Source organism: Cyprinus carpio, chromosome A3 (assembly GCF_018340385.1).
Source record: "Cyprinus carpio isolate SPL01 chromosome A3, ASM1834038v1, whole genome shotgun sequence".
NCBI lineage: Eukaryota > Metazoa > Chordata > Actinopteri > Cypriniformes > Cyprinidae > Cyprinus > Cyprinus carpio.
In genome coordinates, this window is record NC_056574.1 from 7,473,790 (window position 1) to 7,496,388 (window position 22,599).

The window sequence follows — 22,599 nt, forward strand, 5'->3', positions numbered from 1 at the left end:
ATGCCCGGGCAAATTACTGCTGTAAAAACAGACCCACATACTCAAAAGAGCACTTCTCCTCTTCACAATACCACAAACGTTAGCTCCCTGCCTTCTTGCAGAGCCCTGTCACTTGGAAAACTCAAACCAACTGCTGCCCAGTTCCTGGCTTGGGAAGTCATCCTGGGCGTATCAAGCTGGGTTCTGCAGACCATAGAATGAGGCTACTTGCTCCAATTCGCTCACAGATCCCCTTGCTTCAAAGGTGCTTTTCAAACTTTAGTAAAGGACAGTGATTCACATGTTCTACTGCCTGAAGTGCAAAGTCTGCTTGAAAAAAGAGAGCCCTCCTTTACAGCCATTATGTCCTTGTTCCCAAGAAAGTTCACCGGCGTGACCAGCTCAACTTTTTTTCTGATCAGTGCGAAAGACACTAAAAGTCATACCTGTTAACATTTGTGTATTGTGTACATTTATATCTTAGTGTAGACTAGAATTCATTATCTTCTTGTCGATCCACAAGTTCACATCAAAGCCCACAAAGCCCATGTACCTTCCCATGCTAGGTGCCTAGGACTTCTTCGCTTCAAGGTAACCCACTGCTGCATCAGAGCTGTGGCCCCTTGGAAGGCCCCTCTCCTGTATCAGACAAGTGCCCTACCAGGACTCAAAAAGCAAGAGGCATGATATGGCATCCCTGGCCTGAGCTGTAGAGCCTTTATGTTTGGCCCCTCAATGGGAGTCTTTGCAGCTCTCTGCGAGTGTGACTAACACCATTTTGGAGGCTAAAGCCCCTCTATGCGACGCCTCTACGTCCTTAAGCAGTCTGTCTTTTCTGACTGGTGTGCAGTATGGAACGAAAACCAGAGTTCTGCACATGGGCAGGTACCCATAGGTACCCAATGGATGAACCACTAATATTTGATGTAACGGATGAAATAATATTTATATGTCGGATAGCTGCTTTCAAGTGGTCCCATGCTTGTGTTCATGCCCTGTGAAGACTGTTAAAGTCTTCTAATTACAGTGTGATTTGCAGCACTGAGCATTGTAGATAATCTTGCTGCCACTGATTGACAGCTTTAGTGATTATATTAAAGGGAGTGCTCTTTGCTCACTTTCTGTATTTAATCTGTTCACAATTTGAATAAAAGTTTTAGCCTTCTTTTAAAATAGTTTATAACAGTCTGAGAAATTCTGAGTCTTGAACAGAAAACTTTCAAGTGTCGGCTTTGCAAATATATATTGGCTATGTATCTAGTCAGAAAGACTCATGAGCAGCAACCTTTTCATTTTGGTTATGTCATTTATGTCCCAATACCAAAATGGGGGGAAGGGGGGTGCCTGAGAAGGGGTTAACCGTCTGTATAGCATGGCCCTGTGATGTAATTTACAGTATGCACAATTTGTTCAATGACTTGTGCTCTCCAATCGGTTTAGAGCACAAGTCATCACCCTTCTAGCTCTTCCAAACACAGTGGATGAGCAGGGCATTATAACTTAGATGTCCCGCCCTTCAGGCACAGATTTTGTCCACTTAATTTACCTAATCCCCTGTATAAGTGGAGAAGGTTTTGTTTTGTAGACCTATAGCGGCTGAACTAATCAGACACACAATTATTATTATTTTTTTTATATTTACCAAATACTCCGTAACACCCCTCAATCAACAAGACAACTATGAGGGCTCAATGGACCCTTCCCCAAAAATGTGGCTAATGCCTCAAAAAGGCAGAGCAGACCTCTAGTTCCATGGCAATGCTGATAATGCTGATAACACTGGTTTTATTGCTCAAAGGAATGCAGAGCAGCTCTCAATTCATTTACCCTTAGGAAAGACACACAACGCCATAAAAATGCACTCTTCTCTAATTCATTCATGAAAAAACCTTTCTGTGAATGAACACATATCCTCAGGACATTGTGTATACCATTACTGTTCTTGTATATTGTTTTGTATTTGAATTGTATACTGTTTTTTGTGTCTCTTATGATAGATCACTAGTTAATATAACCCCACCAATACCATGTTTGGTCTCTTTGAATTTGTCTTCTGATGATCTAAATGAGCATTTATATAATATGTTGATATTTAAGAAACATATTAGTGTTCTAAGAATCTTTAGTAGTCTTTGCATCAACATCCAATCAAGTTACATATGCAAATGGCCCTGCTTGGAGACAAAGAGTCGTAAACCTTCCCTCCAAAAGTTCAGGTCACCATTGGCTCTTTGACCCCCGAGAGGTTTGACCTCCACAGACCTTAAAAGGCCTAATTTGAGTGACCCGCTTTGCTTTTAGTCTTTTTACTCATCTCTCATCACCTTCCCTTCTGCTGGTTGCTAAGTCCCAGAGCCGACACAGCCATGCCTGGCAGACTTCGACACCAGTCTGCGGTTCTGTTAGTTTCTGAGAAGATGAGGATGTGAGCTAGAGCTATTCCTCAATAACCCAACCTAAGCTTATGCCAGGCTTTGGTCTAGTCTTTCCACGTCAAGATCCTCTGACTCAAACTGTTTTTTTTTCATCAACCAACTTCAGCAAACTTGAGCCTTCAGTTTGTATCAGGACTCTCTTTCAGAAAGACAAGACGTGCAAGTATCAAACTTAGTCTTATTAATTGGTACATTAAATATCAGTTGCACTTTTTACAAAGGTGCATTTGAACTAAGAAACTGGTGTTTCCTTCAGGCTGTAGATCTGCTGAATATCAAATTGTGCCATAGCTTCATGTCTTTATTTCTCTTCTCTTTACTGCTTAAGCTTTAACCCTTTTTCCTATGCCAACTGTATGCATGCGTGTGTATGTTAGACTAGTTTAAGTGTTTATGTAGTTAATAAAGTCTTACTTGTATCACACTTGAGGTTGCTCATTGTTTGCTCATAACTGCAGTCCCTAATCATGGATATTTTTGCTACATGCTTAACCAGGAAATTAACATTCTTAGAATTGACAGACAGTTGACATAGAGATGTCAAGTAAATACTTACAGTGGATCCAAATATTTATAATTAATATAGTTATAATTAATTATTTATATTTCCCCTTTGAGCTGATTTGCTACAGACCACAGCCTGGTGGCTTGGATCTCGTATTTGGCTCATGCTTCCTAGGAGCCCTCATTACAGGTGCTCCGGAGCTGGGCTTGCAGAGCAGCTTTGTTCTGCACTTGCTTATAGCACGGTGCCATTGGTTACATTCCCCAACAGGAGAGACTGTTTCAAAGGGAATGCTCCAGTTACTAACATAACCTTGATTCCATGAGATAAGGGAATGAGTGTTGCATAGCATGAGTCAATGTCTGATGCTATCAGTCAAAAGATTCTGATGAAATGGCACTCAGAGTCAACTTATAGCAGTCAGATCCACCTGGTCTTACAGGTTGATGTGCCATATGTTTAAATGAGGCTTCAGTACTCAGAGTAAACGGGAGTTTCCCCCATACATGGCCTTGATGCAACACTCCTTCCCTTATCTCAGGGAATCAAGGTTTCCTCAGTAACTTGAGCATTTGTACAGTAGAAAAATCATTACGCCTATGGAATGCCCCCATAATGATAGGAATACCAGTGTGTGTGTGTGTGTGTGTGAGGGATGATCTCATGTATGTCCACATGTCTGGATTAATGGCTCTTTGAGTTAACATTGGTGTAATGTGCTTTAGTGCTTTTAATACACAGTATTTGCATGTCTACATGCATCATAACTAAACTAGAAAAAAGATGTGCTGTCATTAAAATTAAGGTGTCAACACTGTAAATAACAGACTGCAGCCTGCAAACAGATGCATGTATGAATGTATGAAATTCATGAAGTAAACTCATCCTATGTAAAATAAATATTATTCTCTTTGATTATTACAGGAATTTAAGATAAAACACATTAAAGCACTTTGTTACAGTGAAAATTCCATCAGATTATTGTAATATGTTTTTTTTTTTCTCTATAGAGGATCAATATAACAGATATATTGATCAAGTTAAACAGAGATCATATGAGAATAAATCAAATACTTACAGCCGAGCGCACATCTGCATCTTTTAAAACCATCTGTCATTTGTCATCACTTGTAATACTGGTAAAAGGACAACAATACAGAAACCTGAAAAAAAGGACAGTAATTATGTTAATACTGGATATTGTAATTCAACAAGTAAACCATAAATTAACATCAGTTTCTGTGAATAAAGAGTGTGTTAAAATGGTTCTATAGAAGAATGAACATATAATGTCCAAATGTGTTAATCTGAACCCTCAATAAAATGAACACAAACCATTATAATTATTAACTCACCTGCTTTGGTAGGTCCAAACATGTAGAACATGAGAATGAATTGTAAAGTAGGCAGAATTTCAAAGATCATTTCAGCCATGATGTCAAATATTTTAAGTATTTGTCCTGTTTTGTTTCCAACCTCTTTAACTAAAACTATATGAGAAACATTTTCAATAATTAACATCTTATTTGATTCAGTTTTAAGTAATTATAATTCCAGAAAAACAGGACAGAATAAAATAAATAAATAAACAGTAAAATAAACAACAAAAGCAGGTGAACCGAGTAAATATTTGATATGAAATATAAAAATATTTATGAAATATAATAAAAAAACACCAATATGTACTTTTTCTATGACAACTGAAAACTACAATATCAGATCTGTACAATAAAACATGTTTGCATTTTAATATAAAAATCTAATGTATTAATACTACTGAATCGAATACTATATATAGCAGGGGTGTCAAACTCGGTTCCTGGAGGGCCGTAGCCCTGCTCCAACACACATACCATGCAGTTTTTAAATAAGCCTGAAGGACATGATGAGCTGGATCAGGTGCGTTTAGTTAGGATTTAATCTAAACTCTGCAGGGCTGCGGCCCTCCAGGAACTGAGTTTGACACCCCTAATCTATAGTGTTCAGATCAGTGTGAATCTAATGAAACATTTAATCTCATTCACTCATTGTATCTGATGACTGACAGGAATAAAACACACAGAAATACTTACGGTAAATGATTTTGCAAATGCAGCACATAAACAATATTAAAAACAGGGCTATTATCACGAATCTGTCAAACTCAGCATAATTCACAAGTTTTTCCCAAACACTTGCAAAAAGAGCTGGAAGAAAGAAAGATAAAAGGAACTATTATCAAATCACAACCAAAATATGAATACAGGTCGGAAAGTGAAAGTGACATGATGTGTAGCCAAGTATGGTGTACCATACTCAGAATTTGTGCTCTGAATTTAACCCATCCAAGTACATATACACAGCAGTGAGGGGTGAACACACACACATAGTGAGTTCACATCCGGAGCAGTGGGCAGCCGTTTGTTGTGGCAATTAGGGGTTCAGTGCCTTGCTCAAGTTACTGAAGGTGGGAAACTGTGCTGTTCATTCAATCCCTCCACCTATAATTCCTGAACCCACAACCTTCGGATTACAAGTCCCATTCTCTAACCATTAGGACACAACTGCAACTGACAAAACACTCTTATCATTTAACTGATGGTTTTTATGTACAACATCTTGCTGTATTATAATTTACAGTGACTGTCTTTGTTATATTATATCATATCATATTATTTCAATAATCCAATTGCTATATATTATAATCAATAAGATCATAAATTCAGTCCTATAAACATACAAAGATTCAGCACTGAACACATATAATATCTATGATAATAATAAAATAGGTACCATGTAGAGCTGCTTAATCTTTCTGCATTATGATTCATGTTGTGTTACTGTTTCAGATTTGCGGAATAATATTCAGAATACTACATTCAAATTCTAAGCAAATTTTTTGTTTATTTCCATTAATGTGCACTTTAATGTGTTTATGATAATGATGGGCATTTACCTGAATAAACAACAACTAAAAGAACAATATATTCTACAACAGAATTGTAATTCAGAATCCATGTTGCAGTGTAGCCTGTAAAACAGAAAATACTTAATGATTACAATCACAACATCAACATACCGAAACACTACAACACAATGTAAATTTAAAGTTTTAATCAACTTTCTTTTGGTAAATCACACACATAAAGATGTTTCAACATCTGGGCATTAATATCCATTTTTGTGACACTTTATTTTGATGGTCCCTTTTGAACATTCTGTTGACAATAAGTAACGTTGCACCTACATGTCTTCTAACTCTCATTAGAGTGCATACAGCGCACACGCAGAGAGCCACATCTCACATCCCTTAAAGACTGAATTGAGCTGTGCCTCTTCTTGCACTTGAATCAACAAATACATACACAATTATGTTGAAATACCTTTCTTGGCAAGTATCCTCAAAAAACTGTCAGTTGTCTTAAGTGAACATAAACAGTTGAGAAAGAAATCAGATGTGTATCATTACGTTGGATCCATGCATTCTCTCTTAAAAAAAGAGAAAATCACTCACTGAATTAATGAATTGACTGAATTACTTAGTAGTTTTAACAAGAATTAATCTATATTTAATTTATACAGTGAAGACATGAATGCTGGGTTATTTAATCTACCCAACCGCTGGGTTATGAAATGCTTTACCCATTATGGGTTATTTATATGGAATTTGGGTTATTTTGTGCAACTCATGCGTTGAGTCAAAATCCATCAACCCAACTTATATCGGTTGACCCAGCACGTGGGTTGTTTGTGCTTCGAACCTCATCATCACATCATCACCAGAGTCCACACACCGAGCGCTCGTCACAGCAGAGAACCTGACTGATCATCCAGCGAGGCGAATACATAATAAAAGGTATGTGTACACTGCATGTCTAATTTACTTTGTCTGTGTTGCATTACCAATTAAAGTAGTACCTTTATATTGTCGAGGCTAGTTGGTTGGTTTGGCTAACGATGTAGCTAACGTTAGCCATTATCATAGAAGCACGGATAGCCTACAGCTTATCCGTTTGGTCTGAATTATATTAATGAATTAATTAAACAAGTTCATAATGCCCATGGGCATATAGTCATGTTTATTGAATTCGACAGGCTAATTTGCCAGCTAGTTTCATGCTAGCCAGGTGATTGGCCAGTTAGTTCCTTTGATAGCTATATTATTTTAACTGGCTATAAACGAACGCGCTTGTTTTTCCTGAAGCTTTTAATGTGACATGTGAAGGCATAACACAGTGTTTGACTGATTAAAATATGTAAAAACAGTGAGATAATTTGATCTGTCTTGTTATGTGGTGACCCACAATCGATAAGAACAAATTCTTATTTAAAATTGGCGGCCTGGCCACTTGAGTGAAGGGTTGATGTGACACCCCAAAGTATGTGCACATTTTGTGTAAAGTTTATACTTTAAGAAAAGTTTATTTTTATTCATGTGAACTGTAAGAGATTTGGGACTTGAAAGTAAATCAGTAAAGGTTAGAATAGTCTGTTGTGGTGAGAGACCAGGACTCTTATTTTGAAAACTGAATGATAGGACTCTGATTAGTGATGGGATTTATGGCTCTTTGAGGGGATCCGGATCTTCGCGATCCGTTCCTTTCAAAGAGCCGTTCAAAAGAACGGCTCTTTTGGCTCTTTTTAAATATTTAGTCAGTTTTAAGAAGCCAGCTTGGGGGCATCTCAGTTTATGCTGGAAATAATCACTGGGAGGAATGATGAGGTGAGATTTGTAGTCAAATAATTAAAACTCAGATATCACACACCAATATCTGAGTTTGAATTATTCTGGAAATATTGATTATTACCTCATTTGTCATGTGTGGACTATATTCCATGGGGTTGCACAAATTCCTCTGCTTAGACAGTGACATCACTATTTTGGATTTACCTTTAGTACAAAGTGTGTGTGTGTGTGTGTGTGTGTGTGTGTGTGTGTGTGTGTGTGTGTGTGTGTAAAGCTACGTTGACTTATGTTATTCATACAATACCTACTCACAAATAAACATCAAAAAACAAAGCCGACTGCAATGAATTGCTGTGCAAAACAGCTTTTACTACAAACACTTCCACACAAGAATATTGTTATCACACAAGAACATTTTGATAGAAAACAAAAAATATTTAAAGTAGATAAAATTAGAATAAATAAAATGGAAATGTCTACATACTACATACTATTACTACTGTAAACTTTTTTTTTTTCCACTGGAGTACTCACGTGAAGGATGCGTGTACAACTAATAACTAATATCATCACGCTATAAAGGGTTGGCCTGCGCTGGGGTGCGCCCCTCCCCCTATAACTGTTCTGTCTCGCGGAGGAGCTCATTTGTGTGCATCTGTGTGAAACACGCATAGGAAAAAAAGAACGACAGAAAGAACGGCTCCCCTCCAGCAGCGACTCGGCTCCCATCGTTCATGTTTATGAGCCGTTCAAAAGAATCGGTTCGTTCGCGAACGTCACAACTCTAACTCTGATATAGGCGCTGTGTGCGCGCCCGCGCCCTTACATCTGCTGAGCAACTGGTGCGACGTGACACGGACTTTTCCTGTTATTTTGCAGGTATTATTGTTACAACAACTTGATAATATGTACACGAGATCTGTAATGCAAATGTATATGTTCATACCGCAGATATTTTGGGTAACTTAATGACGTTCGGGGTTGTGAATATGTTGATATGCAGACTGCCCGCCATTTTGTGAACGCTGTAACACGAGGTGATTGTGAAATGCGTTTAATTCGATTGTGTTTGGTTTATTAAGTTATGTATACATATAAAGATCGGGTGCACTTATTTTGCAGAACTGTCTTATTTGTCTACTTGGCCTTCTGCGCGGGGTCTGTAACATCAAGAAATATATTATATTAATGTTTTTTTTAATATTTTTGTGTGTGCTGTGGGCTGTGATGTGTGTTGTTGTGAATTTTATTGTGAAGTTTTACATGTATGCAATTTGTCATATGAATTGTATAGAGAGAGGGAGGATTGTTTTCTCTATATATTAGTGATGCTTGATGATATGGCTGGTATCTTCACATTGTTTTACATTTCTGCTGCTATAGTCTGCATTGCTTTTGCATGGTGACATATGAATAGTTAATACAATAGCAATTGTATTTTTGCTTAAGCTCTTTTTGTGTTTGTTTCAGATCAATGGACAGCTTTGTCATTAACACTGACAGACCTTGTCGAAAGATTTAAAGGTAAGAAATATTTTTCCCATCCACCGCATATCGAGTCTGCATTACTACTCAAGCCCTTTTCAGACATGAATTCTTATGAAATATAATTTCCTCTTTTTTTCAATAGCTTCCATAGGGCACATGTCTTTTGTAGGCTTTCAGTGCGTCATTCTATTTTGTAATAACAAATGATGGAATATGCATGTTTATTACTATATCTTTCATTGAATTACCCATACATTTTTGTTTTGTACTCCTCTGTTGTAAAAAAGATGTCTTTGTGTTTTCTTTTTTTGTCTTTCAGAGGAGGGGATTGATGAAGAGAGTTTTCTTTTAGATGAGGCTACCATCAACCAGTTGATCCTAAAACAGGAGGGGAAGCTGATATTGCCCCTGGATGGATTAACACCAGGTAATATATTCTTGTCAGCAGATCTTGTAAATGCAGGGAATGCGATGGAACATGCGGGATATTTATGCAATTTTATGTGATGAAATTGGAGGGATTGTGAAATCACAGGTATGGTATTTCACATCGTATTGACACCTGTGTCTTCCTACAGATGGTGTTGGTGAACTTGCCCTGAGGAAGTTGCCAGCCTTGCTTCCACCTACAACTTACAAAGGTGTGAAAGTAGTTCGCCACATCATTCAGGAATGCGGCTTGGCCTTCATCGACCATAAGCCTGTAAGTCCTCAAGCACATCTAAAGGGGAAACTTTATTCATTTTATCAACATATCTGAGCTCAGCTCGCACACATGCATATCCAGGTTTGTTTTACTATACTTTTGGGGACAGGCATCAAATATAGCCTGACAGTATTAGCTGTTCTACAAGCTTACAACTTGTTGGTCACTATCAAAGCATCCTAGAACACCTCAGCAGTGCCACAGGCTGATTACCTCTGTACCACACCGCACTGATGCAGTCATTTGTTCTAAAACAGGCACCAACAAAGTATTAAGTGCAGAAATTAACATATTTAGGGAGGTGGACACTTTTGTATTTTAACCCATTTGGACCTGACTCCATGAGATTGACTCTAAAGAAGTCTTCTAAATCTACAAAGCATTTGCGGCCCACCTATCTGACTGCCTAACCCTGCGACCTATCGGCCAGATAGGATAGTCAGATAGGTGGGCTGCACGCATTTTCTGAGCATGTTTATTGTAATGTTAGATCATCAATCAATTTATGGCTTTTTAGGTCAATTGAGCTTTGAATCCTTTTTTTAATTGTTTTCTGTAATGTGAGCTATATGCTCTAAGACTTAGTCAAAAAAGGTTTGGAATATTTTGTTATGTGCAATGAAATGTAGACTATTACAGTTCAACTTTTTGAAGTAGAAATGCACTGAATTTTTTCCAAATTGTAAAGCTAACTAGACTTTATCATAAAACAGTCATTTCTCTAGTGAGGACCAGGAAAATGGTCCTCACAATGTCTGTATTTTAATTCTACTATAGTAGTCGGTAGACATTTGGTCCTTACTCACTCGCACTCTCGCACTCTTGTATTTTCTTTTTTAGCCTGGAATAAACATGGTGGAGTACCTTCATGAGGCCAAGGCATGCAAGCCTTGCCCCCACATCCTGACGCTGGGAAATGATCAGAGTGCATTTCAGGCCTTCGTAATAATAGCTGGACAGGCCCTGGAACAAGAAACACTGCTTTGGGCCACTGATGTCTGCTTCAAGGCATTCTTTGTCTTTGACATTGAATACCCAAAGCAGTGTGAACATGTGTGGGAATTCATACAGAATGTGATATATGAAATCCCAGGGGGGAAGTCTAAAATGGTTAAGTTTATTCAAACTAGAATACTTGCTTGCAAGTAGATATAATGGCTCTTAAAAACAGCATTTAGGAATTTGAATTTTTTCACTATAGAGCTGCTGACTGTTGGCCTGTTGAATGTTCAGCCAGTTCAATCGAAATTGTTTTGCTCTGCATGTTTTCCAACCTGAGTGAACTGCACCAGTTCCACTGTATTGTCGATATTAATGTAATAAATTTTTTCAAAGATTCCATTGTTTTGTTCTTGTATTGTTTAAGTGTTTATTGCATAATATATGCATAAATCTAGCATGTATTCTGTTCTAGGTTTGTAGTTTCACAGTTTTATATGGGTAGTCTATTGCAATTTATTTTCTTAAATTGTAGTGTAATGTGTTAGACTTAATCTGGCATATGGGTTAATTTTACCCATCTTAATATGTAGTTGAATCAACCCAGAATTGTAACTAATTTGACCCAGCATTTGGGTACACTATTTAACAAATATGTAGTTAAATAAACCCATAATTGTATTTAATTTGACCCAGAATTTGGGTAGAATATTTAACTCATCTGTTGGGTTAAAAATGACCAACCCATCTTGCTGGGTCAAATTAACTACTGTTGGTCTGGTGCAATATTGATCCAGAGGTTGGGTTATAAAACAACCCAAGTTGGGTTATTTTTAACCCATCATTTTTCTGTGTGCAATGCTGTTATTTTTTGATTATTCGTTTTTTTACCTTAATGGTGTGGTAGACTTTTTTTTGTTTTTTTTTTTTTTTCTTGGCTTAATTATGTTAATGGGGTACAGTCTAACATGTGTTCATGCTTTAATTTTTTTTTTTTTTTATGCATTATTTTTCACATAATTTACCTTCATTCCACAATGATCTGTCCCTTCTCTGACAAACGCCTCGAGTAATTTCCTGATTTTATGAAGCCTCTACCTCAGAAATACGCAATGGGCTGAGATTGGTCAGCTGGCTCAGTTGTGATTCGCTAAACCGCCTCTAGAGCGCATCTGAACATCTCACTCCTCAAGCTCAGAATGTGCTCCAGTTGTATTGTAAACAATGATGCCCTCTATATTGTTTATCACTTGATTAAGTTGCAGAGAATATTAATGAAGGGGATCGTGCAGAACCTGTGCAAGCATGGCTCTTGATAGTATGATTGTTTTTTGTTGTCTCATACTTTTAGATACGTTGTTGTTTGTAAATGCTACTGCTTCTGTTAGCTTCTAATATACAGTTTTACTCTGATTAAAGCTTTAATACAGCACAGCAACCATAGGCGTCCATGTATAACGCTTCTCATTGCTATGTGAAAATAAGTGTATAAATAGAACAGTTTGTTGGAGCTGATCTGACGATCTGAATGAGAGAGGGAGAGAGAGAGAGAGAGAGAGAGAGCAGAGCGACGCAAGGAACAGTATTAAGAACCGCTGCTTTAGAACATTGGTTTTGAAACTTGTGAATCCATTAGAATCATTAGAAGACAGAATCGCGAGTGATATAAATATACAGATTTTTACGTGCACCCCTAGTTTTCTCTTCCTCTTCTCTAAAGCAGCACAACATGGCCTCGTCCCCTTTGTTGCGCGTTCCTGGGGGCGGGGTTTATCTGGGTTCGTGATGTAACGGACCTGGGAAGAAGCTTGTTGTAGTCCCTTATCAGCTGTTTTTGTAGGCATTAAACTACCAGAATTTGACCTTTCAGCACTGCAACTTTGCAGATATTGTTTATGCTCAAACAGCAACATTACATACCAACTAACAGTAAAAAAGTGAAATCGCAATCAAACCACCCCTTTAAACACCTACAAACTTGAAAAAAAAACTAAAACATTGTTTCATTTGTATTTTTGTTCTATTTATTTGTCCGGCAAACCCCAGCTACGGCCCTGCCTACCAGTCTACTTATATTCTAACACTCTAATGGGAGTTAGTAGAGCAGGTGCAACATTACTTATAGGCAACATAATGTGTTAAAGGGACCATCAAAATAAAGTTAAACCTTAATTTTCTGATCTCTTTAGTAAACTGATCAAATGAATCATACCTGTGATGAACTCATGTACATATGGAGCCACCCAAAGCAACAAGAGAGGCCTCAGAAAATAAAGAGCACAACAAGAGACTGACTCATTCAGAGACCCTAAAACAAAACCAAATAATATTAGCTCCATTCAAATATTTTACTGACGATATACTGCTTCAATAGCCAATACTGAAACGCTTACCTTCAGAAACACCCCAAAGGACAAAAGCAAGAAACATCAGAATATTTGGACAGAAAACTAGAAACATCTGAAGATAGAAAAATAGATCTAGAGAGAAAATACAAAATAACTAAAATTAAGTCAAATGGTTAAATTATGTTTTAATGAAATATTGGTCCCACTTTATATTGGTTGTCTTAAATGGCAATGTATGTTACATGATGTTCTGCAAAACTCTTATAAGATTCACAATAACTGCTACTGAGGTGAAGATACGTATTGGGTTAGGGTTAAGGTTAGGTTTATGGTAAGGTTAGTCAGGTTATGTTCAACAATGTTTTTCCAGATGTAATTACATGCAGGCAATTTAAATTTATGTACAATGTAAAAATGACTATAATATTTTTTAAAGTCATAAACGGATGTAAATGAACATTTAATACTGTTTGTCTTTTTTGATTGGCATCGGAATAAACAGCAGAGAAAAGTACAAGTTTGTTACGTGTTTTTATTTATTCTAGATCTCAGTGACGTGTTGGGGGAAAGACACTATATTTATTTGGAAACACACATATAATGTATATTTAAACTAAAACAATTACATAAATCTATTCATTCATATTTTTTATCCGCTGACTTACCTTGTAGTCTCGGTATCAACTTTGACTCAGCTGAAATTACATATTCCTTTTTGGTGTAAACTCTACATGTGTATCGTCCCTCATCTTCAGCTCTCAGATTGTCCAGACGGAGGGAGAAGTTTCCATGTTGAATCTGATCAGTAAAGAAATGAGCTCTGTGATGATAATCTTTGTGCTGGGCCTCTGGTCGACTCTCACCATCTTGATACAGATGAACCAGAGCGTCTGAGTTTGTTTTTCTCCATTCCACCTTCAGACCCTCCATTGATGAGAGTTCTTCAACATAACAGGGCAAAACTGCTGAAGCTCCCAGAAATGCAGGTGTGTGACGAGAACATTTAACATTAAACCCTGAAAAAAAAAAAAACAAAAAAAAAACATAAAGTGATATATCTGTTTAGGCAAATGAACAATAATGACTTTGTGCATAAATCCTCCTTATTTGAGTATTCATGTATTAAGGGTACAGAAGATGCAGGACCCTATTGTTTGTTTTCTCCTCTTGTTATCTTACTACAATGGAAATCATTATTTAAAGAACATAACAGCAGATAGATATTCATGAGTAGAAATTAATAATTATGTACTGTATGTGAAACAGTCTACATTATTTTTTACGGTCCTGTTTTCTATACAATCTTTTGTGGAGATTGTTGTGGCAACTGTTCCTTTTTTTCTCTCCACAAAAGTATATTTTAGTGGTTTAACTTTTTTCTTTCTTTATTTTTTTTATTTCTTTCTTTATTTTTTTTTGTTGTTGAATATATCAGTTAATGACATTATTTTAGAGCTATTTTTAATTTAGTATGAAACACCTCTCAGACACATACACCATAACTAAAGCATCTTAGTTCCAGAAATGTGTTTTTAAGTTGTACTTTCAAACTGAATATTTAAAACATGAGCAGTCCAGAGATGCATAACAATATCAGAGAATTATATTTATGCCTGAAATGACCATAATGTTCATCTGGAAATACAATTTTTAAATTTACATCATATATGGATCAGGGCTACAATAGTAAGTCCAGTTATTTTCCACTTACCCAGTATCACCTCTGTGTCTGCTGAATGCACACATTCCTCGTCAATGAAAACTTTACATTTGTATTTTCCAGCATCTTCAGCGCTCAGTTTTTCCAGACGAAGGGAGAAGTTTCCATCTTTAATCTTCTTGTTTAAAAAATGAGCTCTGTGATGATAATCTTTGTCCTGTTTGTTTAGTCGACTCTGACCATCTTGATACAGATGAACCAGAGTCTCTAAGTCTGCTCTTTTCCATTCCACCTTCAGACTGTTCTGTAACAAGTTTTTGTCAACACGACATAATAAACCCACTGAACCTCCCAGGGCCACTGTCTGATGAACAGATGAACTTTTCACTTTGAACTCTAAAAAGGAACATACACAATGGTTCTAATGTTATATATAGAACTTTCTATAAGGGAAAAGACCTTATCTCGCTAGAGTGTGAAACTGTTACTACATAAATAATACATAAATAATAAACTACATAAATAATAATAATAATAATAATAATAATAATAAAATAAAAGAGCTCAAACATTAATTTTACTCCTATTTTGAAGTTATTGTACTTTGAATTTGCATCGTCGGCAAAAGGTGAGAAGTCACGCCAAGGCAAAAGGCTGTAACGGCCACACTATATACAATATTTGGTTGCTGATCACCATTTACAAAATCATTAGTAACACCTGTATAAAATCTAGTGATCATGGGCTGTCTCATAGGATATAACATTCAGTATTGTGACTGTATTAATTTTTTTTATTTATTTTATTCTGATCGAAACAACCAGACCAAATGTTAAGCATGTGAGTGAAAATCTAGTGATCACAGGCTGTCTCATAGGATGTAACATACAGTATTATAACTGTATTATTTTTTGTTTTTGTTTTTTGATCACAACAACCAGCCCAAATGTAAAAAAGGCCACACACATGTGATATTCATGTGTCTTAGTTTTCCTTGCAATACACTACAGCCGACTCACGCAGCATCCATTCCGTGAGCCAATCAGTGCTCCGGGCAGGATGCGCAGGTCCCGCCCACCGAACTGAGTTAGACAGATCAGGAAAGCTGATGGATGCTTGCAGTACTGTAGCGATTTATCTTTGCTAAAGTTGTGTGCATGTTTATAAAGTAAGTAACAGTCTGTTCATCCATTGCTTTCTACATTGTTTGTGAACGTTTAACTGCTCCGAATGTTTATAAGTTAATGTATGCAAGTGACAAAGACAAACTAGCGTGTAAAGATGTTCGTGTTTATTCACATACTAGTTTCCTCACATATATTACCATTATGTTTAGAAGACTAAATCTATGTGCCATTTAATCATCATATGGTTTATTTAATATACAGGTCCTGGTCATATAATTAGAATATCATCAAAAAGTTGATTTATTTCACTAATTCCATTCAAAACGTGAAACTTGTATATTATATTCATTCATTACACACAGACTGATATATTTCAAATGTTTATTTCTTTTAATTCTGATGTTTATAACTGACAACTAAGGAAAATCCCAAATTCAGTATCTCAGAAAATTAGAATATTGTGTAACACTTTATAATAACTGCACACTATTAATCATTAATTAAGCATTAGTAAACAGATAATTCATAATTTATAAAGCATTAATAGACATTAATAAGCAGTTTATAAATACAGATATAAATGCTTTATTCTTGATTTAAAAGCATATCTATAATGTGTTTAATAATTTTATTGTCATACTTTATTAATGATCAATTTATCATTTCTCAATGAAGTATAGCATTATTTACAAAACAGTTATTTAGGAGTTGCCAGTGATTCATAAGATCACAAGAAATTGTAAGTAAATGTAGTAAATTCAGGTAGTTATAAAGCATTTAGTAGTGGTCAGTTAACTATTTATGTGAGCTCATCTAAAGTGAGGACTAGTTATGCCTTGTAAAGCATTTATAAAGGATATTCAAAGGCTCAGTTATCTTCTAAACAGGGAAAAGGAAACAAACACAACACAGTGATACAGAACATAGAAATATTAACAGCCTTTAAATCTCATTTGTAAAAGCTTTGCAAGGCATAAATAGTCCTCACTTTAGATGAGCTCACAAAAATAGTTAACTAACAACTACATATGTTTTATAACTACCTGAATTAACCCTGAATTACAGTAGAAATACATGTTAATAAACCATTTATTAACACTCTAAGTATCTATTACTATATGTCTGAATAATAAGATGTATGAATGCACATTTAAATAGTTTATTAATCATTTACTTACAATTTCTAAGTGATCTTATGAACCACTGACAACTCCTTAATAACTGGTGTGTAAATAATGCTATACTTCATTTAGAAATGATAAATTGATCATTAATAAAGTATGAAAAAACAATTATTAAATACATTATAGATATTCTTTTAAATCAAGTATAAAGCATTTATATCTGTATTTATAAACTGCTTATTAATTTCTATTAATGCTTTATAAATGATGAGATTAACTGTTTCCTAATGCTTAACTAATGATTAATAGCGTGCAGTTATTATAAAGTGTTACCGAATATTGTGAAAAGGTTCAATATTGAACACACCTGGTGCCACACTCTAATCAGTTAATTAACTCAAAACACCTGCAAAGCCTTTAAATGGTCTCTCAGTCTAGTTCTGTAGGCTACACAATCATGGGGAAGACTGCTGAATTGACAGTTGTCCAAAAGACGACCATTGACACCTTGCACAAGGAGGGCAAGACACAAAAGGTCATTGCGAAAGAGGCTGGCTGTTCACAGAGCTCTGTGTTCAAGCACATTAATAGAGAGGCAAAGGGAAGGAAAAGATGTGATAGAAAAAAAGTGTACAAGCAATAGGGATAACCACACCCTGGAGAGTATTGTGAAACAAAACCCATTCAAAAATGTGGGGGGAGATTCACAAAGAGTGGACTGCAGCTGGAGTCAGTGCTTCAAGAACCACTACACAAATACTTATGCAAGACATGGGTTTCAGCTGTCGCATTCCTTGTGTCAAGCCACTCTTGAACAACAGACAGTGTCAGAAGTGTCTCGCTTCAAAAAGGACTGGACTGCTGCTGAGTGGTCCAAAGTTATGTGCTCTGATGAAAGTAAATTTTGCATTTTCTTTGGAAATCAGGGTCCCAGAACCTGGAGGAAGAGAGGAGAGGCACACAATCCACATTTCTTGAGGTCCAGTGTAAAGTTTCCACTGTCAGTGATGGTTTGGGGTGCCATGTCATCCGCTGGTGTTGGTCCACTGTGTTTTCTGAGGTCCAAGGTCAACACAGCCATATACCAGGAAGTTTTAGAGCACTTCATGCTTCCTGCTGCTGACCAACTTTATGGAGATGCAGATTTCATTTTCCAACAGGACTTGGCACCTGCACACAGTGCCAAAGCTTCCAGTACCTGGTTTAAGGACCATGGTATCCCTGTTCTAAATTGGCCAGCAAACTCGCCTGACCTTAACCCCATGGAAAATCTATGGGGTATTGGGAAGAGGAAGATGCGATATGCCAGACCCAACAATGCAGAAGAGCTGAAGGCCACTATCAGAGCAACCTGGGTTCTCATAACACCTGAGCAGTGCCACAGACTGATCAACTCCATGCCACGCCACATTACTGCAGTAATTCAGGCAAAAGGAGCCCCAAATAAGTATTGAGTGCTGTACATGCTCATACTTTTAATTTTTATACTCTTTAGTTGGCCAAGATTTCTAAAAATCCTTTCTTTGTATTGGTCTTAAGTTATATTCTAATTTTCTGAGATACTGAATTTGGGATTTTCCTTGAGTTTTTTTTAGTTGTCAGTTATAATCATCAAAATTAAAAGAAATAAACATTTGAAATATATCAGTCTGTGTCTAATGAATGAATATAATATACAAGTTTCACTTTTTGAATGGAATTAATCAAATAAATCAACTTTTTGATGATATTCTAATTATATGACCAGCACCTGTATACAGGTACATCTCCAAAAAATTGAATACCATGGAAAAGTTATTTATTTTTTGTAATTTAATTCAAAAAAGCAAGCTTTCTTATAATCTAGATTCATTGCACACAATCTGAAATATTGAAAGAGTTTTTTTTTTTTTTTTTTTTTTTTTTTTCTGATGGTTACGACCTACAGCTTAGGAAAATTAGAATTTCAGTATCTCAAAAAATTAGAATATTCCATTTTGAGCTTGATTAGTTTGATTAATTTTGAGTATAAATACTGGGTACCTCTTGGGCTAGTTTAGAACATTTTATACCACAATTATGGGAAAGACTACTGACTTGACAGTTGTCCAGAAGACGATCATCAACACCCTCCATAGGAAGGGTAAGTCACAGAAGGTCATTGCTGAAAGGGCTGGCTCAAAATATATTCATATAAACTTGACTGGAAGAAAAAAGTGTGGTAGGAAAAGATGCACAAGCAACAGAGATGACCACAGCCTTGGGAAGATTGTCAGGTAAAGCCGATTCAAGAACTTGGAAGAGCATCACAAGGAGTGGACTGAAGCCAGAATCAGCACATCAAGAGTCATCATGCTCTTAAGGAAATGGGCTACAGCTGTCACATTCCTAGAACCAAGCCACTCCTGAACCAGAAAAAAAAAAAAACGTAAAAAGCATTTCACCTGGGGTAAGGAGAAAAAGAACTGGACTGTTGCTCAGTGGTCAACAGACCTCTTTTCAGATGAAAGTAAATTTTGCATTTCATTTGGAAATCAAGGTCTGGAGTCTGGAGGAAGACTGGAGTGGCACAGAATCCAAAGTCTAGTGTGAAGTTTCTGAAGTCAGTGATGATTTGGGGTGCCTTGACGACTGCTGGTGTTGTATCATTGTATTTTATCAAGTCCAAAGTCAATGCAGCCATCTACAAGGAGATTTTGAAGCACTCTATGCTTCCATCTGCTGATAAGCTTTATTAAAAAGCTGATTTAATTTTGCAGAAGGACTATAGCACCTACCCACAGTGCCGAAACCACTTCCAAGTGGTTTGCTGTCCATGATATTACTGTGCTTGATTGGCCAGCCAACTCACCTGACCTGAACCTCACAGAGAATCTATGGGGTATTGTGAAGAGGAAGACAAGTAACATCTGACAAACAATACAGAGGAGCTGAATGCTACTATCAAAGCAACCTGGGCTTCAATAACACTTCAGCAGTGCCACAGGCTGATCGCCTTCATGTCACGCCGCATTGAAGCAGTAATTTGTGCAAAAGGAGCCCCAACCAAGTATTGACTGCATAATTAAACCTACTTTGGAGATCTTGAACATTTCTGTTTTGTAAATCTTTTTGATTGATCTTTGAGAAAATATTCTAACTTTGTGAGATACAAATTTTAAAATTTTCTTAAGCAGCAAGTCGTAACCATCAAAATTAAAATAAAAAACTCTTGAAATATTTCAGTTTGTGTGCAATGAATCTAGAATATGTGAAAGTTTGCTTTTTTGAATTAAATTACAAAAAATAATAACTTTTCCATGATATTCTAATTTGTTGAGATGTACCTTTATATGTAATATGTATCTTTCATTTCAGAGAGTTAATCACTCTTTTGGCGCATGTGCCCTAATGTTCTAGACAGAGCGGCTCCATCTCTGTCCTTAGCGCTGAGAGGTGTTAGATTTCAACTGCTCATTATTAGTAATTTCTAGCAGCACATCTTCCAATATAATGACACATTTGTCTTCTTATTTGACTGTTTAATCACCATATTTAATATATTCTTTGTGGAGATATTGTGTTGTTATTTATTGTGACCACAGTTATTTGTACTTACATATTTTTCTTTTAACTTTAATTTGTAGAAAACCACACAAACATGAAAAAACTAAATTTTTTCAGTGTACTGAATTTGTGGTGAAAATAAATGGGTTATTCCCGCATACCTGATCATCTGTGGTAAAGTCTGTAACCGGACACTCTGTAGTGGATTTATCAACCGACAAATTAACAACCAGGAAAAAGAGCTACCAGTAGCCATTAATTTTTACATGGTCCTTTAAGCCAGATCCCCAAATTTACTATGAAAAATATGTCACAGCATGAAGAGGATGAGCCGGTCGTGCCTGTCAGGAGGAAGACAGCCCTCCCTGCGCGATATAAGGATTATAACCTCAGCGGTTTCACTCTCCAAAGGCTGTTTCCTGAACTCATGTCACCACATTCTCAGTTTCATCCTACAGTGCCTCTCAGCCCAGAACCAGAGGACAGTGCAGTTGGTATCACTCCACCACAGCTACTGTGCGAAGAGCCTGATAGCCCTCAACAGTGGTCTGACGGTGAACCATGGGGCTCTGAAACCAGCATCCTCCAGCGTGAAAACAGGGATCTACGCCTTGCCCATTACAATCTCCTACAGACCCTGCAGACAATGCAGCAAAAAAGGGACACGTTTCAACAGGCTACAGACCAGTAGGAAAGAACCTATTATTCTAGAACTGAGACGTCTTACAGACTAAGTCATTATGCATCATGTGAACCAGAGACCGCAGGCCCTCCATCCTTCGAATCCGCCCAACGCTCTCACCTGCCATGCAGAGCATCCAGTCCAATTCCTCCTGAGCTAGAGCAGATGTACAGAGGTCCGACCCCCACAGTTCCAGACTTTGTACATCCAAACCCTAGAGAAGTCTTGCGGCTCAAGATAGCTCTGGAGAACATTCTGCCAGCTAAAGCCACGGAGAGATTCAAATTTCAAATACTCACTGATCACCTCAAACAAGAAGATGCCCTGTTTATCGCTAATTCATACAGTCATTCACAACAAGCCTTCACAAAGACCATGGCAGCACTGGATCAGCAATAACAACAGCCGCATCAGCTCACATTGCACCACATAGTAGAGCTCATGGACAGTCCAAACATAGCCAGTGGGGACCTTAATGCATTCCAACTCTTCGCCCTCAGGGTTCGTTCCCTCATAGGCATGCTAGAGCAACTAGGAAGGAAGGGCACCTTTGAGCTGTAGTGTGGCTTCCATGTCTCCCGGCTCCTACGGAAGCTGCCGCATGACCTCAGGTGAAGTTTCTGGCACTTTGCACATACTCACCAAGTGCCAATCACCACCCTTCTTGATCTGTCAGAGTGACCAGAGTATGAAATTCCAGGGCAGGAGGACACATCAAGTATCGTAGGTGCCAGTCATTGTGGATATCCAGCATGAACATGCAAGGTAATCTCTAAGCCATCAGCTAAAAGTGCCACCATTCTGCTTGGCACAGAGAAAGCACCTCCATCGACAAAGATAACACTTATGGCCAACAAACCGGCTTTGACCCCTTACTGTGACCACCACAAACACTCCTTCATCAATTGTGTTAATTTTGGCAGGCATTTTTAATTTAGTCTTAGTCTTTATCTTGAGACGAAAATGCTTAATAGTCTTTATCACATTTTAGTCATTTGATTCTTTCATAGTTTTAATCGACGAAAAGACATTGCATTTTTGTCAACTTTTAGTCATTACTTTTATTCAATAGTTTTAGCCAAACTGTAGTTACCAAAATTTATTTTGGTAGCTATTTTATATGTAGTCTTCAAACTAAAATAATCTTCTCTTTTTAGACCAAATCAATTAAGCTTATTAGAAATTTGAATTCTTTTTTAAAGAAGCACAATAAGACAAATACAATAGAGATACAAATTAAACTCATTTTTCAGATACAGTAGGTTTTACTTAACATGTATACATTTATTTAACATCTTTTGTTGGTTAACATTAATGACAGATAGGTATTTAATTTGGAATGCTGTCCTTTTAAGAAGGAAGGCATGCATGAAATACTGACACATGTTCAGTTTTCACCCACCTGTTCACGTTCA

General features: G+C 36.9%; 1 protein-coding gene and 1 long non-coding RNA gene across 3 annotated transcripts in view; one reads left to right on the forward strand and one right to left on the reverse strand.

Moving 5' to 3' along the window:
* Positions 1-4,935: 4,935 nt before the first annotated feature.
* The window catches only part of LOC122135622 (butyrophilin-like protein 2), a 55,592-nt gene continuing 37,928 nt past the window's right edge, over positions 4,936-22,599 (reverse strand). The window contains exons 6-12 of the mRNA XM_042715671.1: positions 14,778-15,122; positions 13,732-14,082; positions 13,112-13,198; positions 12,931-13,026; positions 5,855-5,929; positions 5,050-5,105; positions 4,936-4,959 (exon numbers count right to left, since the gene is read on the reverse strand). Coding sequence (XP_042571605.1) covers positions 4,936-4,959; positions 5,050-5,105; positions 5,855-5,929; positions 12,931-13,026; positions 13,112-13,198; positions 13,732-14,082; positions 14,778-15,122 — 1,034 coding nt within the window. The remainder of the gene's footprint in view (positions 4,960-5,049; positions 5,106-5,854; positions 5,930-12,930; positions 13,027-13,111; positions 13,199-13,731; positions 14,083-14,777; positions 15,123-22,599) is intronic.
* On the forward strand, positions 6,482-11,568 carry LOC122135901. 2 transcript variants are annotated; one of them, XR_006153759.1, is made up of 5 exons: positions 6,482-6,754; positions 9,056-9,109; positions 9,393-9,500; positions 9,652-9,776; positions 10,620-11,568. It is a non-coding gene; the product is annotated as an uncharacterized LOC122135901 (long non-coding RNA). The 2 variants fall into 2 exon arrangements; XR_006153758.1 differs by lacking the exon at positions 6,482-6,754 and having other exon boundaries at positions 8,891-9,109.